The 20,819-nt window shown below is 42.1% G+C and overlaps 2 protein-coding genes across 2 annotated transcripts in view; one reads left to right on the forward strand and one right to left on the reverse strand.

Annotated features, from left to right (window-relative positions):
* The window catches only part of LOC149284303 (alpha-L-iduronidase-like), a 47,597-nt gene extending 46,028 nt beyond the window's left edge, over positions 1–1,569 (reverse strand). Inside the window, exon 1 of the mRNA XM_089496887.1 lies at positions 1,439–1,569. Within this exon, the coding sequence (XP_089353013.1) occupies positions 1,439–1,569 (131 nt within the window). The remainder of the gene's footprint in view (positions 1–1,438) is intronic.
* A 9,885-nt stretch (positions 1,570–11,454) lies between these two features.
* LOC149284305 (protein regulator of cytokinesis 1-like) lies at positions 11,455–20,542 on the forward strand. Its single transcript, XM_089496888.1, has 13 exons — positions 11,455–11,556; positions 12,866–12,988; positions 13,217–13,450; positions 13,851–14,021; positions 14,496–14,645; positions 14,878–15,025; positions 15,602–15,738; positions 16,012–16,107; positions 16,222–16,368; positions 16,783–16,878; positions 17,306–17,374; positions 17,860–17,964; positions 20,477–20,542. The coding sequence occupies exons 1-13, from the start codon at positions 11,455–11,457 to the stop codon at positions 20,540–20,542; spliced, it is 1,644 nt and encodes a 547-aa protein (XP_089353014.1).
* Positions 20,543–20,819: the final 277 nt, after the last annotated feature.

Raw genomic sequence — 20,819 nt, forward strand, 5'->3', positions numbered from 1 at the left:
GTGCAGTGATACCCGACATGCATGGGTTTGTCGGGTTGTTTGAGATTTAAAATGCCACATTTGGGAAGTGCGCTTTTTTTCTCCATTTTGGTCAGTCTGTACCTATGCCCTATCTTTGAGCTCGGCCACTCCAATTTACCCCATCAGCCATTTTTTTTATATATTAGACACCCCTTGGGTATTTGAAGTGCTTTTATTTTAACTCTTTGTTTTAGCACTTGCTCAAAATAATAAACTTTATTTTTTTATTACTTTTTTTATATTTTTTTTACACATTTTGCTGGCACTGGATGGTTCATCAAGTGACATCACTGCATAATTATTTTTAAATGTTAGCACATTTTTTTTATGAATATTTTACTAATCACATAGTGATTAGAAAGCTGGGTTCCATTGACTTGCTTGGTTGAATGCAGTACCTGTATTCAACCTGCAAGTGGAGCCAGAGTTCTCTAGAGGGTCTGGAGACCATCTAGTGAACTCTTTTTTTCTTTATTGTTTTTTTTCCCGGGCACAGCCCATCCAAAGGTAAGTGTTTGGTGTCACTGGATGCCTCCTGATCGAGGCATTCCACCGACACCATTTAAGTTTAGGAGGCGATCGTTCATCGCCTACTAAACGCTTTTAAAACGGGCGTCCGCCGCCATACATGTATGTGGCGGCTGTTGACGCCCCGGGGAGGGGCCAGACATGGCCCCCGATGCCGATCTCGGCGTTACTGAATGCCTCGACATCGAGGCATTACAGTAACGCCATTTAAGCAAAGAAAGTGATCGTTGATCACTTTCTAAGCTTATTTAATTTTTTGACGGTTCAGGACCATCAAAGGTCATTTAGTGACCTTCTTGTCATGACGGTCCTGAACCGGCAAAGGTCGCGAAGGGGTTAAACTATCACAGATCTCTATTATTATTATTATCTTTTATTTAAATAGCGCCAACAATTTATGCATCAAGCTCACAAAAATGTGTGTATATATATATATATATACACACAGATAGATATATATATATCATGATCATAAAATAAATTGTGTAAATAGTATCTTTTCTGAATACTTGATGTCATCAGTAGGCCACAAAGTCACAGAAATAGTCTCTGTAAAGCTCTGCTCACTAGCCATGTCTCTAACCACACAAAGGTGCCTATCATAGCCCTGTTGGAACGTAAGGAGGTACTTGGCACTACTACTTTTGGTCCAAGATTAGCTGAGTTTCAATTGACAGTGGTTTTCAACTAATGAGAAGCTTTAGTGACAATGACATCACAACTCCAACACATCCAATAAGATATTGCTCACTTCAGGCATCAGAAGAGCAAAGATTAATTTCAGGAAATATTCCTATTAAAGCAGCATGATCTTGCTAAACAGAAGCTGTGTTTTTTTTCCAATACAGTATTTTTATTTAGAAAAAAAAATGTGCAATTTAAAACTTACCAAAATCCAGTGCTTTTCCAAAAATGTTTCATTTGCTTTCTATCTTTTGTTGGATCTACTTTGACGACATAGTTTTTGCATATCACCCCTTGCAATAGTCCCAAGACTAATACAAGACTCAGTGTTTCCATACTTGTGATAATGCATTCATTTGTTTTTATAACCTTAACAAGCAGGAAACTCTATTAGCAACTTCAGCATTGCCTGAGTTATGTGAACAGTGTTACTCAGCAGGGGGAGGACGAGTGCTGTCTACTGCCTTGTTCCAATCAAATGACAGAGGAAAACACGGAACCCCCTCCCTTTCTCTGTGAGTGGTTTTTCCCAGTGTACTAAACTGAAAGCAGGGAGAAGTAGTGATGGGAAGTTCGGATCATTAAAGTGAATCGGATCATTTCGATTCGTTCACTGAAATGATCCGATTCATGATCCGAATCTTCGGATCACTCAGTGTGACTCACAGGAGTTACTGTTTTCCAGTAACTCCGTGCAGGCACACTAACGATTGGCCCCGCCCCTTTCATTATGAATCCTCCCCCCTGCCTCCAGTGATGTCAATGAAGGCAGAGAGTCGTTCAAAGATTCGGATCCGGATCATTGTAAGATCCGGATCTTTGAACGACTCTCTGCCTTCATTGGGATTCGAATCAGTCAGATAATATTACCATACTGTTATAAATAAATACATTAATAATAACTGCCCCCAGGATTTACATTCCCCTTTACCTGCAACTGCACCTTAAGCTAACTTTATTAAATTAATTAAATTAACCCTCACCATTAAATTAACCCTAAACACCCCATCAACCATGTCTGCCCCTAAAATTAACCCTTAACACCCCATCAACCATGACTGACCCTAAAATTAACCCTTAACACCCCATTAAGCATAACTGCCCCCAAATTAACCCTAAACACCCCATTAAGCATAACTGCCCCCAAATTAACCCTAAACACCCCATTAAGCATAACTGCCCCTAAATTAACCCTAAACACCCCATTAAGCATAACTGCCCCCAAATTAACCCTAAACACCCCATTAAGCATAACTGCCCCCAAATTAACCCTAAACACCTCATTAAGCATAACTGCCCCTAAATTAACACTAAAGACCCCATTAAGCATAACTGCCCCCAAATTAACCCTAAACACCTCATTAAGCATAACTGCCCCTAAATTAACACTAAAGACCCCATTAAGCATAACTGCCCCTAAATTAACCCTAAACACCTCATTAAGCATAACTGCCCCTAAATTAACACTAAAGACCCCATTAAGCATAACTGTCCCCAAATTAACCCTAAACACCTCATTAAGCATAACTGCCCCTAAATTAACACTAAAGACCCCATTAAGCATAACTGCCCCTAAATTAACACTAAAGACCCCATCAACCATACCAATTTATTAGGTAATTTATCTGGAGTACATGCAATTAATTTAGGGGCAGTATGGTATCAGTAATATTCTCTGAATGATTCGAATCTCTGTAAGATCCGGATCCCTGTAAGAGTCGAATCATTTGAATCATTTGAATCTTCGGATCATTCGACTCTTCGGCTCATTCGAATCTTTGAACGACTCTCTGACTCTATGAGTCATCGTTCCTCTGTGAATTAATGAGCTGTAACCTGACCCCAGAGTCTGTGTCTGAGTGCTCTGCAGATGACTCACAGCTCTAGGATCAGGTTACAGCTGCATGATTCACAGACTGAACCGCTACAAATGAATCGTTCAGTCTACTGAACCGATTCATCCGGATCACTAAAAAGAATCGGATCAAATGAACGATTCGTTCATGATCCGGACATCACTAGGGAGAAGGAATTAGTGATGGGAAGTTCGGATCATTAAAGTGAATCGGATCATTTCGATTCGTTCACTGAAATGATCCGATTCATGATCCGGATCTTCGGATCACTCAGTGTGCCTGCACGGAGTTACTGTTTTCCAGTAACTCCGTGCAGGCACACTAACGATTGGCCCCGCCCCTTTCATTATGAATCCTCCCCCCTGCCTCCAGTGATGTCAATGAAGGCAGAGAGTCGTTCAAAGATTCGGATCTTACAGGGATCCGAATCTTACAGTGATCCGGATCACTGTAAGATCCGGATCACTGTAAGATCCGGATCATTGTAAGATCCGGATCTTTGAACGACTCTCTGCCTTCATTGGCATTCTAATCATTCAGAGAATGTCACCATACTGTTATAAATAATACATTAATAATCACTGCCCCCAGGATTTACATTCCCCTTTACCTGCAACTGCACCTTAAGCTAACTTTATTAAATTAATTAAATTAACCCTCACCATTAAATTAACCCTAAACACCCCATCAACCATGACTGCCCCTAAAATTAACCCTTAACACCCCATCAACCATGACCGCCCCTAAAATTAACCCTTAACACCCCATCAACCATGACCGCCCCTAAAATTAACCCTTAACACCCCATTAACCATAATTGCCCCCAAATTAACCCTAAACACCCCATTAAGCATAACTGCCCCTAAATTAACCCTAAACACCCCGTTAAGCATAACTGCCCCCAAATTAACCCTAAACACCCCATTAAGCATAACTGCCCCTAAATTAACCCTAAACACCTCATTAAGCATAAATGCCCCTAAATTAACACTAAAGACCCCATTAAGCATAACTGCCCCCAAATTAACCCTAAACACCTCATTAAGCATAACTGCCCCTAAATTAACACTAAAGACCCCATTAAGCATAACTGCCCCCAAATTAACCCTAAACACCTCATTAAGCATAACTGCCCCTAAATTAACACTAAAGACCCCATTAAGCATAACTGCCCCCAAATTAACCCTAAACACCTCATTAAGCATAACTGCCCCTAAATTAACACTAAAGACCCCATTAAGCATAGCTGCCCCTAAATTATCCCTAAACACCCCATTAAGCATAACTGCCCCCAAATTAACACTAAAGACCCCATCAACCATACCAATTTATTAGGTAATTTATCTGGAGTACATGCAATTAATTTAGGGGCAGTTATGGTTAATGGAGTATTTAGGGTTAATTTCAGGGGCCGTTATGGTTAATGGGGTCTTTAGGGTTAATTTCAGAAGCCGTTATGGTTAATGGGATCTTTACGGTTAATTTCAGGGGCAGTTATGGTTGATGGGGTATAAGGGTTAATTTTATGCTGATGACTGAGGGTTAATTTAATTAATTTAATAAAGTTAACTGTAGGTGCAGTTATAGGTAAAGGGGGGCAAACTCAGGGGAATCTAAATCCTGGGGGCAGTGTGAACATTATTAATGTATTTATTTATAAAAGTATGGTATCAGTAATATTCTCTGAATGATTCGAATCTCTGTAAGATTCGGATCCCTGTAAGATTCGAATCATTCGACTCTTCGGATCATTCGACTCTTCGGATCATTCGACTCTTTGAACGACTCTCTGACTCTATGAGTCATCGTTCCTGTGTGAATTAATGAGCTGTAACCTGACCCCAGAGTCTGTGTCTGAGTGCTCTGCAGATGACTCACAGCTCTAGGATCAGGTTACAGCTGCATGATTCACAGACTGAACTGTACAAATGAATCGTTCAGTCTACTGAACCGATTCATCCGGATCACTAAAAAGAACCGGATCAAATGAACGATTCGTTCATGATCCGGACATCACTAGAAGGAATGCGTCTCCACCATTCATATTTAGGGGGCACGTTTAATTCTATAAAATACACACATACATACATACACACACACATATATATATATATATATATATATATATATATACACATTACTTTCAAGGGATCCATGAATAAAGTGGATATAGAGGCAAAAGGTGATAATTATTGCCCTATTTGCATGTGCCTACCCAGAATCCCTTGTCGGTTGAATAGCATGGCACTTTTGGGTGCGAAGAGGTCATTTTACCTGATCTCGCTCGTGTAACCCATGTATCTATACTCTTCTAGAAAAAGTTTGCCTTGCCCTGAGTGAATAAATTCTAGCCCTCTCACACATATCTATAATGTTCTCCAGGTGCCTCCAGACCACACAGATTTGTCAATCGATCTTCTGGAGTAGCACAGAGCACTTGTACTCTTTCTTGAGCTTTCTTTCAGGCAAAAGGAAGACTCCAGGCGTGTTAGAGGAAGAGGAAATTCAGATGGCTGCAACGCAAGCTGCAGTCCCTGTTGGACCTCCAACAGTGCGGATGGGACGTGGACGAGGAGCTGGAGGAGACCAAGGAGGGCCTGAAAAGGCACTTTGAGGAGGAATCCAAGCAAATCGTCTTCCGTTCCAAGGTGGAGAACCTGGAGAAGGGTGAGAAATGTAACTCTTTCTTTTTCAGGAAGCTCCACTCCGCCCACACGCCTCTGACGGAAATGAGAGACAGCGAAGGTGTGGTACGACAGGGGAAGGAGGAGGTCCAGAAAGTGGTCGTCGACTACTACCGAGATCTCTACTCCCCCAAAGACACAGACCCGGAGGCTGCTGAACGGTTCCTGTCAGGTATCACTAACACCATTGATCCCGCAGGTCGTGCAGCCATGGGCGCTCCCTTGACGCTGGAGGAGCTGTGGGACCTCATTGGCCCGGACCTCCTCGACCTGTACGAGGAGATGGTGGTGGAGGGCAGGATGCCCCCCACGCTGAGAGAGGCAATGATCACGATCCTGTATAAGCGGAAGGGGGAGAGATGCGACCTGAAAAATTGGCGTCCCATCTCTCTCCTGAACGTGGACTACAAGATCCTGGCCAAGGTACTAGCCACCAGGTTGAAGAAAGTCATCGGGCAGATCGTCCACCCCGACCTGACCTGTGGCAACCCAAGACGCCGGATCGCAGACAGCCTGGCCCTCATCAGGGACACGATTTACTTCATCAAGGACCGCAATGTCCGTGCCGCTCTGGTCACCCTAGACCAAGAGAAGGCATTTGATCGACTGCCTCATGGTTTTATGGGTCAGGTACTGGGGAGGTTTGGGCTGGGGGAGATGTTTTGTTCTTATGTTAGTTAACCTGATGTACCTTGATATCCGCAGCTCGGTGCTGGTGAACGGCTGGAAGACTGACCCCTTCCCGGTCCTCTCTGGGGTCAGACAAGGCTGCCCTCTCTCACCTCTTCTTTTTGTCTGTTGTATAGAGCTCTTCGCCGAGTGCATCAGACAGAATCCAGAGATCAGAGGGATCACCGCGCCGGGCAGAGACAAGAAGGAGATAAAGTGCTCGCTCTACATGGACGACGTGACCATCTTCTGCGCGGATCGCCGGTCGGGAAGAGCGCTCGTCCAGACGAGCGAGGACTTCAGCCGGGCTTCAGGCGCAAAGGTCAACTGCGGGAAGTCGGAGACCATGCTGTTCGGGCAGTGGGACCTGACTTCTGAGCCGATCCCGTTTCCCGTCAAAACCAACTTCCTAAAGATCCTGGGAGTCTGGTTCAGTAGAGACGGCGCGGCCCTGAAAAGCTGGGAGGAGAGACTCAACAAAGTAAAGCAGAAATTTGGGCTGTGGAGCCTCAGAGACCTTACCATCGAAGGGAAAGTGCTGGTGCTGCGCAACGAGATTCTTCCCGTGCTGCAGTACGTGACTCAGGCCTGGCCCTTGCTGGTCACCATTCACCGAGCCATCAACCGAGCAGTTTTCCACTTCATCTGGGGCTCCAAAATGGACAGAGTAAAGCGCGCAGTGATGTACAAGGAACCCGGCAAGGGAGGCAAAGGAGTGCCTGACATCCCTACCATGCTGAGGGCCTTCTTTGTGTGCAACTGCGTACGCAGGACTCTCAGAGACGTAGTGAAAGGCTCTGCTGGAAACTCCATGTCTCGCTTCTTCCTGCTGCCCCTATGGAGGCAGCTCAAGTGGGAAAAGTGGGACAGCTCCGTCCCTTACAATTGGACTATGTCCTGGTTCTACTCGGACGTGGGCAAATTTGTAAGGGAGCACCAACTGGAGGGAGTTAAACCAGACTTGTGGTTACCCCATGTAACAAGCTCATCAGAGCCAAAGACACTATCGGGAACATCGCAGGCCTCCCCGACGCCACAGCCAAGACTGTCTGGGCTAACGTGTCGTTGAGCAGGCTAACCAACAGGCATAAAGACATTGCATGGATGGCCATTCAGGGAGGCCTCCCCCTAAGGACATTTATGCATGCTAGGGGGCTGTGCAGACATAGACACTGCCCACAGTGCATTGTGGAGGAGGAGACTTCCCTTCACTTGTTGTGGCAGTGCCCGTTTGCACAGGCTTTGTTCAGAGCCCTGGAGCTGGATCCCAAGGACTCTATCGAGAGAAAGTACCTGTCCTACCATTCGGTACTTTACGGACTTTTTCCAGGAACACACACGGAGAGCGTCATTGAGGATGCTTGGCGCCTCATGTGCTGTGTAAAGGATGCTCTATGGTTTGCCAGGAACCGCCTGGTGCTGAGGAGGGAGCAGGTCACAGTCCATGACTGCCGCAGGCTTATCCACAGCCTGCTGAGAGACTTCTCTCTCAAGGACAGTCTAGAGGCGGAAGACTAGCCCCATTCTCCTCTGCCCCCTTTCCCCCCATTTTCTCCAGGTTATGTTCCACTAAAGTGCTAACCATATGTGCCATGTCTGGGAATGTAATTGTACACTGCTTCTACTGAGCTTTCCGTAAACTGAAGTCGTGCTGTAACGTGTATTGCCCTGCGTCGCAGTACTGCTTATCGACTATCTGTACCAATATTACTGATCTATGTATTCCTGCTAAAACAGGTTGATGCCTGTTTTGTCATAATCAGTTTTGTATAATAAACTTAAGTACAAAAAAATGGAGCACTTGTACTCTGTATATGAGGGTGCATACGCAGTAGTTGTGCGATAAATGCTTCCCCACGGTGCTTTGCACTTATATGAACCTAGTGGCATGAGACGTACCTGTTAAGACAGGCAATGCGTGCAAAGACAAGGAGCCTCGGGGTCCCTAGGGGTGCCACCTACACTATTTAATACATATCTAAAATATAATGCTATGAAAAAATAAACATTTTAAACCAAAAATGTGTCTCTGACCCTTAGCTAATACATTTGTTTTTAGGTAGCAGACACAGGACATCTGGAGGTATGAAGAATATATTCCAGTCCTTCGCAGGGACTGTTCTGGGTCCGGTTGCTACAGGTAATGTTTCATCACATTGCGAAATCATACTGAGGTCTATTAATGAGAGTGTAAAGAGAGAGTTGCAGGCGTTTCAACTATTTCACTATGAAGGGCCAAAAGTAACAGGCTTCTTCACCAAAGGCTGAGGCGGCCCTGTATAATTCAATGTGTGAGCAGACTGGAGAAATCTCACAGATTTCACTATACATTATACAGGGCCAGCCAGCCAGCTCTTCCTGCAACAGAAGCTCACAGGGGTAGGACCCTCATAATGCCGTTGTCAAGGAGTAGTGTATAACACTCTGAATGTTTTTTCCCAGTGTACTAAACCGAAGGCAGGGAGAGAGATCGAGGGCGTCTCCACCATTCATATTTAGGGGGCACGTTCAATTATATAAAACATATATATCAATAAATCCACCTCTTTCATGAATAATATCGCATATGTACAGTTCAAGTTATTGGGTGTTCGTCTATATACTTATTTATACTTGTCATTTTAACAGTAATTCCATGACAGGAATGTTTATGACACAACAATAAAGCAAAGCAAAATGGGGAGCAGAATACCGACTGGTTTGTCCAAGAACCGAGGACGTACCAAGTCAGCCCCCACAGCTGGCAATAAAAACCCAGCAACAGAATATACACGACCGCCAATCACTCGCGTCTGATGCAAGTCATGTGACTGTGTATAACCCGTAAGCTCGGTCCGCCTCCGAAGAAGATAATTCGCCGAGCACAGTCACATGACGGCAACAAGCCGCAACGAGAACGGGAAAAAACATCCTCATTGGTGGCGCCTCTTCCTTCACGCTCTCGTCCAATCAGAACCCAGGACACCTATTGGAGCGAAGTTTGAAAACTCGTCGGCCCCGGTCTGCTTTTGGGTGTCCGTGACTTGTGAATTTCTTTCTTTCTTTCGGTTATTACAGAGCCCCACACCTCGTTCACGCCGATAACCGCCACCAGTCACTCGGTAGTCCCAAACAAAGTCGCCAGCATGCCTCGTGGCACGAGGAAAAGGTGAGAGAAGCTGGGGCAACGGATCGTAATTGACGTCACATAATCTGTTTTATCATGATAGCGGCATGTCATCTGTATGCTTACTTTTTTTTTTTTTAATGCGTCGCATTCAAATAAACATTCGGTCTATTGGGTTTTGGCTACGTGCAAGAGCAAAGCATATTACATTTGTACACAAGATGGAGCTCTGACACTTGTAGTAATAAGAGCACTAAAGCACTGGCTCAGTTGGCGTCCTGGGAAGTGGGGGCTGTTAAAAACGCGCATGCGCAGAAAGCACCCCTGTTGATTTCAATGGGAACTTTTTTTCTGACACTGCTTAGTACATATCCAGCAGTATAATAATTGTAAAATGTATTCCTCTCAATTCTTGCACTGGGGGGAATTGTGCCTTTTTCATAAAGGGACACTCCAGCCATCATATGCATTTTAATGTATATGATAGCTGTGTAGTCCCTTTACATTTTGATGGTGTTGCTTTTTCAAATGCATAGGGGGGGGGGGATCTGCAAAATCCCCCACATGACTTCTCTTCTCCCATCTACTAAGTGTGCAGGAGATCTGTTTGGAACACATCTCCCTGCGTGTGATCTACTTATCACCAGTCAGCTCCAGCACTGGCTCCGCAAACACTGCAGATGGCGGTCTGTTCATGCTACAGTCTGCACGAGCAGCAAGCGCTCCTATTGATTTCAGTGAGACCGATTTCTTGTCGCTTATCGGCAGTTGTATCATCCAGGTCATTATTGTTCCCCATTATATAGAATGCAGTATGTAGGATATATGGTCTCATGGAGGGGAAATAATTAGTCAGTTAAATACCGCATACCGCAGGGCAGCAATATGTATAAATTATGTGTCCTGGAAAACATGGCTGGTATGGTCACTCTAGCGTGTTGGGGACATTAAACTATCACTTTAAGAGCTTCAGTCTGCTTGATGTGCCATCGGCTCATGATTGCTAGGAGTGTCTAACGCCTATAGATTAAGTGTGCTTTTCTACCTTGGAATGGATCACTGGACCGAGAAGAAGTTCCGCAGCAGCTTTTCCTAAAGGAAAGTCCATTCCCCTCCTCTTAAAGGGACACGCCTGCCATCATATACACTTTAATTCATATGAGAACTGCTTGGTCCCTTTACACTTTTGGTGGAATCCGCAAACAAGTGACATGCTTACTGTCAATCGGCTCCAATGCTGGCTCGCCTTATGCTGCAGGCAGGGTTCTCTTCAGACCCAGGCGCGCATGTGGTGAAAGCATTCGCGTTGATCAGTAGGAATACTTTCCTGCCACCAATTGGCTTCTTCAAGCAGTGATGGGAATTGTCATATCATGGAGGAAGGGGGCAGGCTAAGTCCGTTATTTTTGAAGCATACACCTTAACGCACTCTGAGTATGTTAATTTGCATTGTTCTTTAGTGCAGTTTGTCCTTTTAAAGAATGCATATTTAAGTATGCGTTCTCTATTAGTGTGGCTAGCTGGAACATAGTGACGCTTGCCTCCTACACTGATGTCACTAATTCAGAGAATGATGCTAATTAAGATGGCCAGTGGAGTGTAAGCGTTCAAAAGTGTCATGTTATGAGAGAGGAAAAACTAGGGTGTATGTGCTTAATTTGTCGTTTTTATTTAACATTCTTATATATAAATGCTATGTATTTGAACAATTACAGTATCTTACTTTTGTCGTTCTATAGAACTAGGATTAGTCAAATATTTTAAAAATGAACTTGCGTGGGCCACCCAAAAGCTACCGTTACTATGATTCCATGTTCTCGTTTGTTTTTATCCTCAATGGAAGCTCTGACATCTTTGTTTTATTGACCCATTCAGTGAGCTCTTGGCCTCTTCGTTGATCACCAGCATGAATCACACGTTCGCAAGGCTGATGGACATTTGGGATGAGCTCGGTCTCTTGGAGGAGAAACGTATGATGCGCATGGAGGAAGTAAAGCATTGCGTTGAGGTGATAATGACTTAAGCTTCGGGTACTAACTTAAATGTGCGGTTCCTCTTAAAGCATAAACTGCTCTCTCTAGTACAAACTCTGTATCCCTGCCTGAAAACAAGTTAGTGACCTGTTTGCGCCCCCCATGGAATGGAGTGGTACCTCATTGCTCTAGTATGATATAAAATGGCATGTCTGCGCTCTATTTGTGTTTCTGAATAAACCTTCAAAAGGGATGGTAAATTACACCATACAACCTCGCCAGACAATGCATCTTAAAGCGCTTAGTAAGTACTTTTATTACATATTTTATTGTGAACTCGCTTACCCTGCTGGAAATGCTGCACCGCTTTTGGTTTCTTGAAATCAATGGTAGCGCCTGTGCAGGACTCCCTAGACCCCATGCATCTCTTGCAGAACAGCTGGGTTGGGAGAGGGTGGTGGTGAAACCCCTTTAAATTCCATCTGTGAAGACTATTCTAGTTTTTGGGAAAAACACTATTTTCAGATGGCTGCATATTAGCCTTTTGTATGTTATCTTAGCCCAATCAACTAGACAAACACCCTGATTCCTTATCATATTGCCTTGGGTAAACAGAATGGCTCAGTCTTGATCACCCAGCCGAACACTGGCTAATGGTAGTCTATAGCTAAAAGAATTAAGCAGAACTTCGTTATCATTGCCGTAAATAATCCGTCTGGAAAGAAAATTTGAATAAAATCAATGCGAAAATACTTGTTTTTCCATGGAACTTTCCATTTAAAGTTCATATGGGGACAGTAGTGTGCCTCTTTTCTTCACTTTCTACCACAGCAGCCTATCGGTGCTCGCTTTTGTGTTGCATGAACTGTGCTCGCAACACAAATTTAAGACAAATTGTAAATAAATATTTCTAGAAGACAAGAAATTAATGCTGATATCCCCTCGACTGTAAGGAATACAATGTAGGATTCATTCCTACGAAACAAATGAACATGTCCTCTGATATTACTATTTTTTTGCCCTCTGAATTCAGTGAAGCAAGCTCTTTTTTTTGGTCTCACTGGTTTCTTTCCCTGTGCCAGCACATCTTCTGTGCATCTGCAGTTCCTCAATGCACACTCAATAGTCCATGGTCACACATCCTAATGGATTCTCGCTCGGCATGTGCATTTTAGATTGAGGCCGAAGGTGCTTTGTCCTGCTCTTGGCATGCTGTCCTGCAAGACATGCTGATATGGTTGAACTGTTGAGTCAAAGGGGCAAACTCTTTATTCCAAGTATAGCCAACATTCATATATAGTTAAACACAGCGTTTTAATTATTTGATTTGTATTTGTTATGTAGAGACTGCTGAGTCGTATGATCAATGAGGAAATGGCAATGAAAGATCGTATCGAAAGAAGTATTCTGAACTCCAAAAAGGAACTGGAAATACTGTCTCACGAATTATCTCTTGAGGAATATAAGGCGAGTGCGTCCGTCTGACAACAGACTGACATTAGCTTGAGCATTCTGCATCATTTGTGACATTAGAATATCACTCCTTTAGTGCTATATGATGATTCTGTAGGAGAGAGCCCTACATTATGAATGAATAGCATACAGCTTTCTCTTTCTTTCTTTGTTTTCAATGTCGCTTTGTAGGCATAAATATAAAACCAGTACTTGTTAATCTCTCCGTTTGGCATATTGCAGTTGGATGAGGGCATGACCGTCCTTCAGATGGAGAAAGACTTAAGAGTAAAATTGGAACTTCTGAGAATTGAGAAGAATGAACGTCTTGAAGAACTGAGGAAGCTTCAAGAAGAGGACCAAGACCTGTGCTCTGAGCTTTTTGTCACACCTTATTACATTCCAACTGGGTGCATGCCTAGTCGCGAGCAGCTGGCGGAGCTTAAAGAACACATCAAGCTTCAGACCGAAGAAAAGGTATCTGGTGAACTATATAATAACATGAATCGTGCTTAGTTAGTCAATTTTTGCTTGCAGAGAACACCGATTATAGAATTGGCAGCCTCATTGCCTGTTCTATTGTTCTGCATGAAGATGTTTAAACCTTGGTATGGTCTATATTACGTAGTCAAAACATTATTTAAAGGGGAAGCCCTATTAAAACTCTTTATTACCAGGACCACAGTAAAAGTTAGTTTTTATAAATATTGCTTTCCACATGTGTATGTTATTTTAGCACAGTCTGCCAAACAAGCACCCGGCTCCTTTCTGCTGTGTGGTAAACAATAGAATTGCTTAGTCTTATTGACCCAGACTGACTTAAGGAGGTGTTTGAGCAGAGAAAAGATGATTTAATGCTAATACTCTTTCCCTGCAGAAACAAAGGATGCTTATCTTTTCCAATCTCAGAAGCGAAATCCGCCACGTGTTAGAAGAAATGGGGCGAGAACCTCAGTCTGACCTAGAACAGGACGCCATCTGTGGGAACGAAGAGGATTTCACTCTTACAACTGAAAACATTAAAGCCCTTAAATTGCTGAAAGAGCATGTTAGTATAAAATACGTGTTTTACTGTCTCTCTCGATTCTTTTTCTACTCATGACAAGCCACTTTCCACCCAAAAAAAATATAGCAATATGTTGGTATAGAAATATTGCAGATAAACAGACATTTAGAAAATTTATGGCAATCAAAATCTGTCTATCCTGCAGCCGCAACGGTGATATGTTGTTGATTTCCATTAATACTGTGTGCAGCACAGTCCAACCTTTCCATGCAACCATTTGGGTTGTGAACTACAATTTTTAATAGAAATAAGAATTTTCCTCTTTTCTATCCTTTAATAGGATGTTTTAGAAAATATTTAGGCATATATTGTGGAACATATTTTAAAATATAGGGATTCTATGTTTTTTAGTGATTTATTTTTTTTGTTTACAAAGTACTGTTTTTTTTGTTTGTTTGTTTTTTCCCTTTCCAATATTCAATTTTTTTTTTTTATTTGCACTGCTATGTTTTGCAGCTCGAGCTGAAAAAAGAATCTCTGCTGTTCACATTGAACGAGATCAAAGAAAAGGTCCAGGTTTTGTGGAATCGTCTGCAAGTTCCTAAGGAGGAGCAAGACGCATATCTCCATACTCCAAAGTGTCCTATTTCTACTGCAATCAAGCAGGTGATTTTTCTTCTAGAAATAACTGAACTAGCCATAGGCTACCAAAGAGGGGAGTATCTTAGGGAACAGTAACAGATTGTATTGTTAAGGTAATACATTTACATAGCTTGGTGGAAAAGCAATTTTAAAAACTGCAGTGTTTTTTTTTTTTCCACAACGTTCGTCTCTACCATTTCCCCTGTATATTCCCTCCTACATATTTATTTGCAGTTGGCATGTGTATTCTTTTCAGTGGGAAAATGAGCTCCTTCGTTTAGAGGAGCTTAAGAAGTCAAATCTTAAGGAGGTCATTCTGCGTATAAGAGAAGAGCTAAAAGTGTACTGGGACAAATGCTTTTACAGTACAGAGCAAAGGAATGTCTTCGCTCCGTACTATGACGGTAAGCCCTTTTTTTGTTATACGTTGTATAGGGTTTAAACCCCGTTCTTTAAAAAAAAAAAAAGGTGCCAACTAGAGCCCTGCGTGGGACTACTTTTTTTTAATCCCGCTGATTTTTTGCGCAGTCCCGCAAGGCTGCCTTCGAGTTGCTCCCTCACAGCGTCTCTTCTGATGTCGCATCATGTGACTCCGCTTTGTTCCTGGGCGGAGCAAGAGAAGAGATGCTGTGAGGCAGCCTTGCGGGATTACCGGGACCCGCAGGTACAGTGTCTGACCGTCCGAGTTTTTTTTGGCGGGACCCGCGTCGCAATGCTGTGCCAACCTAATGTGGTAAATTGTTGGCAAAAGGTTAATAAGCTCCTTGAAGATTATCTTACACAAAGCATTCATGAGGGTTTTCTTGTGCTACACTTTTCTAGTGGACACCAGGACCCTTCACATGCTTCATTTGCCTGGAGTATGTCTTTGACTAACTTCAGATGCTTGTCAAATCAATGTGCCGTCCCTACCATGTGAAGATAATGTACTAGAGGGCAGTGACACAGTTGACAAGATTGAGTCTATTTTGCCTTCCTAGATGATTTTTCTGAAGAGCTGCTCAGTCAACATGATGAAGAAGTGGTACGAATGAAACGGCAATATGAAAAATGCAAAGAAATGCTTGATGCCGTGAACAAGTGGGAGTCAAGCTGGGAGCAGTTTGTTATACTAGAGGTAACTTCAACATAGTTCATAAAGTGGAATATTTTAGGAGCACGTCATATTATGGGTGACGTTCCCTGCAGAAATGCTGCAATGAGCAGATTCCCAAATTTGTATCAAAATAAACTGCTTTATCCTTGACTTGCATCCTTTGATCCTCCTAATTTAAAATATCTTTGAGCCTCTAGAGATGTTTTTGTAATATTGCAAGGTTCATGTTTATAGTATTACAGATTGTTAGGCTTGTTTCACTCATTTTTTGTCAAAACCTTAATTTTGTTACAGAAAAAAGCATCAGACCCTAACCGATTCTCCAACAGAGGTGGGAGTTTGCTAAAAGAAGAGAAGGAGCGTATGAAGCTTCAGAAACTTCTATCAAAGGTGGACCTAGCATAGGGCGTTTTAGTAATTTCTAAAGATGTCTCTGTTCTCCAGAGCTTTCTTGTGTGGAATAAGTTTGCTGCGCCGGAACCCTAATGTGTGCTGTTTCCTCAGCTGGAAGAGGAGCTTAAGACCCGCATCGAGGCATGGGAAGCAGAACAAGGATCTCCGTTTTTACTGAAAGGCCACAGGTTTATGGATTATGTAGCAAGTCAGTGGGAGAACCTCAAACTACAGAAAGAAAAAGAGAAACAAGAACGAGTGAGTACAAACCAAATGTATAAGTTATCAATTAGTATAATTTTGTATAAATTACACAATACTGAAAATACACCTGTATACCCCCTTGTATAGATAATACTTGGAGCCCAGTGGCCAAATGTCAACACGGTGATCTCTGGTTAAAACCTCCTCTTTCTGCCGGACAGTAACACTTTCTCAGAATTCTGTATGATATAGGATCTGTCTGTATGTCACGATGTATATTGAACCTAGAAATGGAAGTTGAAATGTGCTAACTGCTAAACCTAAAATACTCTTTTTTACGCATTCACTTTTGTCATTTGGGTCACGTGTATGCTGAACATAACATAGGTTTATTCCTATACTGGAAGGCTATAATGGTTGTGTGCTGTACGCATTCATTTTAACTCGTTTACACTTTTTTCCTTACAGACACACAAAAAGGAAGACAGCATAGCTTTCAAGACACCAGTAAAACGTCCAGCAGGATCTTGTACTCAGGGAACTCCTAGTAACAAGACACGAAAGGCAGGTTTCATGATCTTATTTTATTTTTATCTTTTTTATATGCAGTAACATAATCGGTCTGTTAAAAACACGCCCTGTGTTCAATAAATATATTTGGTTTCAAACTAGCATGATCAGTTAAGGACCAGTCTGCAATGTCTGTATCCACAAAACATGCAATTCTTTCGGTTGGACTGGTACATATGGAGAGAGCTTTGGGGGTTTCTGTTTTGTTTCCTTCAAGGGTCTGCTCATATTACTAAAGCTTGAGTTTTTGAGAGACCCTTTCTACACCAGAGCTGAAATTACTTTACAAAATTTCTTGATATTTACTGTATTTGCATACTTGGATGTTTTTTTGTGTTGGATAATCTATACTAGTTGTACACCTATAGAACTTCAACATAGTCTTGAAACTTTTGAACTTAACGTATCTTTTTCTTTTCAGCTTAATGGAACAACTTCAATTATGTCAAAGACCACTGTATCTGCAAAGACACCACTACCTACCATCAAGGTGTGTAAAGTATCTTGCTGTAATTGGACAAACCCATGCTTATTCTCATGATTAGTTATCCTATGAACATGTATCTCCTGTCCACAGGATCTTGAGCTCTAAAGGCAGTTATGTATACATTTTTTATTACATTTCTCCAAAGCAGACTAGCTAATATATTTTACATTTTTGCCCTCTGCATTTTTGTGACCCTTGTTTACCTACTAAACATATATTGATTTATCTTTTGATAGAACACTATTCAAATGTAAAGTGAGAGTGCAGAAGTAAGTTACCTGTATGTTAATGGAATTGCTCATATAAGCAGATGTATAATTTTTCCGACTCACCAGGTTGTTGTTTTTTTTTTTTTTTTTTTTTCTGTGGTTTGTTTTTGCTTTTTCTTCCTTAATTACTTTCTACCAAGTGTTACAGAAAGGAAAACTTTTTGACTGTAGAATATTCTTCCGGTTACAAATGTGAGCAAAGTGTAATGTAATTTGCAGACTCCATCGAAAACTAAAGAAACCCCTGTGAGAACACCTTTGCATGACAGTAACAAACAAACCAGTATGTCTTCCAGTCAGCCTGGCACCTATTCAGAATTTAAGGTAATGGCATGTATTTGCGGATATAAGCCTCTACTGCAGGAAATCTGTGAACCTCTAATTCTTAATCAATCCGGTTCTTTTCTTTTTCTAGTTATTTCCCATGCTAACTAGGGGCATGACCTCATATATTGAAGAGACCCTATAATTATAAGTTTAGTGTATTGGCACCTTGTACTGTCTTTTGGACCCTTTTTGTCTGGCATTTGGCCGGAACAACTAGTTTTACACAAGCATGTGCTTGCATTTCCCCTGTTCCTTAAATGTGTAATGAGAGCTAAATAGTGGGACTGCCACACGAGGGCAGTGTTTTTATATCATAATTGACGTATAGCCCGGAAAGAGAGAACAGAGTGCCATTCCAAATTGAAAGCCAATAGTCACAATTTGATTCCACTAGTCATAAAACTAGACAAAGCAGATCAATTAGACATTTGCAAGTCTGAATGGTCACTACAGTCATGGCCAAAAGTTCTGAGAATGACACAAATATTAATTTTCACAAAGTCTCCTGCCTCGGTTTAGATGGCAATTTGCATATAGTCCGGAATGTTATGAAAAGTGATCGGATGAATTCCAATCTATAGCAAAGCCGCTCTTTGCCATGACACTAAACTTAACCCCCCCCCAAAAAAAAACATTTCCACTGCATTTCAGCCCTGCCCCAAACGGACCAGCTGACACCATGTCAGTGATTCTCTCGTTAACGTGGACAAGGCTGGAGATCACTCTGTTATGCTGATTGAGTTAGAATAACCAACTGAAAGCTTTAAAAGGAGGGTGGTGCTTGAAATCATGGTTAACGGAAGAACAACAATGGTTACCTGCGAGAAACACGTGCTCTCATCATTGCTTTACACAAAAAGGGCTTCGCAGGCAAGGATATTGCTGCTAGTAAGAATGCACCTAAATCAACCATTTATCGGATCATCAAGAACTTCAAGAAGAGAGGTTCATTTGTTGAAGAATGCATCAGGTCGCCCAGGAAAGTCCAGCAAGCGCCTGGATCCTCTCCAAAAGTTGATTAAGCTGCAGGATTGGGGCGCCACCAGTGCAGAGCTTGCTCAGGAATGGCGGCAGGCAGGTGTGAGTGCATCTGCACGTACAGTGAGGTGAAGACTTATGGAGGATGGCCTGGTGTCAAGAAGGGCAGCAAAGAAGCCACTTCTCTCCAAGAAAAAACATCAGGGACAGACTGACATTCTCATGTACAAAATGTACAGGGATTGGACTGCTGAGGACTGGGGGAAAGGCATTTTCTCTGATGAATCCCCTTTCCGATTGGGGCAATCCCGAAAAAAGCTTATCCAGAGAAGACCAGGTGAGCGCTACCATCAGCCCTGTCTCATGCCAACAGTAAAGCATTCTGATGTGTGGGGTTATTTCTCAGCCAAGGGAGTGGGCTCACTCACAATATTGCCTAAGAACACAGCCATGAATAAAGAATGCTACCAACGAATTCTTCTAGCGCAACTTCTCTCAACCATTCAAGAAGAGTTTAGTGATGAATAATCCATTTTCCAGCATGCTGGAGCACCTTGCCATAAGGCGAAAGTGATAACTAAGTGGCTTGGGGAACAAAACATTGAAATTTTTAGTCCATGGCCAGGAAACTCCCCAGACCATAACCCCATTGAGAACTTGGGTCAATCCTCAAGGGGCAGGTGGACAAACAAAAACACACATTCTAACAAACTCCAGCTATGCAAGAATGGGCTGCCATCAGTCAGGATGTGGCCCAGAAGTTAATTGACAGCATGCCAGGGTGGACTGCAGAGGTCTATAAAAAAAAAAAAAAAAAAAAAAAAAAGGTCAACGCTGCAAATATTGACTCTTTGCATAAACTTAATTTAATTGTCAAAGAAGCCTTTGACACTTGTGAAATGCTTGTGATTATACTTCATTATACCATAGTAACATCTGACAAAAATATCTAAGAACACGGAAGCAGCAAACTTTATGAAGACCAATACTTCTGTCATTCTCAAACTTTTGGCCACAACTGTATATAATGTCGGCTTTTTTGGTTGTCAAGACTTTTTATTATTTCCATAACAATTAATTATAGTTCATAGCAACCAAAGAAAAGTCCCTGATAGCTGGTCTATCCTATTGATTGCCATGGTACGCCCATGTTAAACGTTGTGCCAGAGTCGCATTTAATACAAAATATGCATTGGCTTGTGGAGTGGATTTTTGGAGCTTGCTCCTTGACTTCTTCCTTATTGACCTTTTGTTAATTTTCCATAGCTTGATAGATCTTTTTAATGTGCCTGAATTTCAGCCAGCATGCAAAATACATCTAAAGTAGCACTGTCTTCTATGCAAGGTGCATGTCACAGCGTGTTTCTTGCCATGGTACTTCAATTAACCAAACTTGATCTGCTTCTTTTATCCTGTGAATGCCTTGGGTTTGGTGATCTTGGTGGTTTGTACTTGGGAGTAATTTGATGAACTTCATTGAAATTAAATACTTTTAAAATTAAAATGTGTTTTTTCTCTCTCTTCCATTCAGGAAGCAATATCAAGGAAATCCAACAAGGATGTCGTTTTTAATTCCACAGTGAATGAGAATTTGTAGTTGTGATCCTGGAGTCCTGCACTTTCAGTTAATCTTAAGAGCCTATACTATCCCAAAGATGAATTACATGTGGACTTTTCCAAAGCTTGCCACTCTAACCCAAAATGTATACTGAAAGCAGAGACGCTTCATGAGTGCTTACCTTGGGAGGGGACTGTAACCGTCGTTCTTCAGAATCTGCATTTGTAAATAAGTCTTTTTATTCCTCTTCCTTTTTTAAATGTTCTTATTTATGTCTTGAAAGCTGGCGTAAATATTCTGGGGTGTAGAGTGTTAG

The sequence above is a fragment of the Sceloporus occidentalis genome, unplaced genomic scaffold, assembly GCF_023333645.1.
Source record: "Sceloporus occidentalis isolate IW3139 unplaced genomic scaffold, rSceOcc1.0.p SCAF_95, whole genome shotgun sequence".
NCBI classification, from domain to species: domain Eukaryota; kingdom Metazoa; phylum Chordata; class Lepidosauria; order Squamata; family Phrynosomatidae; genus Sceloporus; species Sceloporus occidentalis.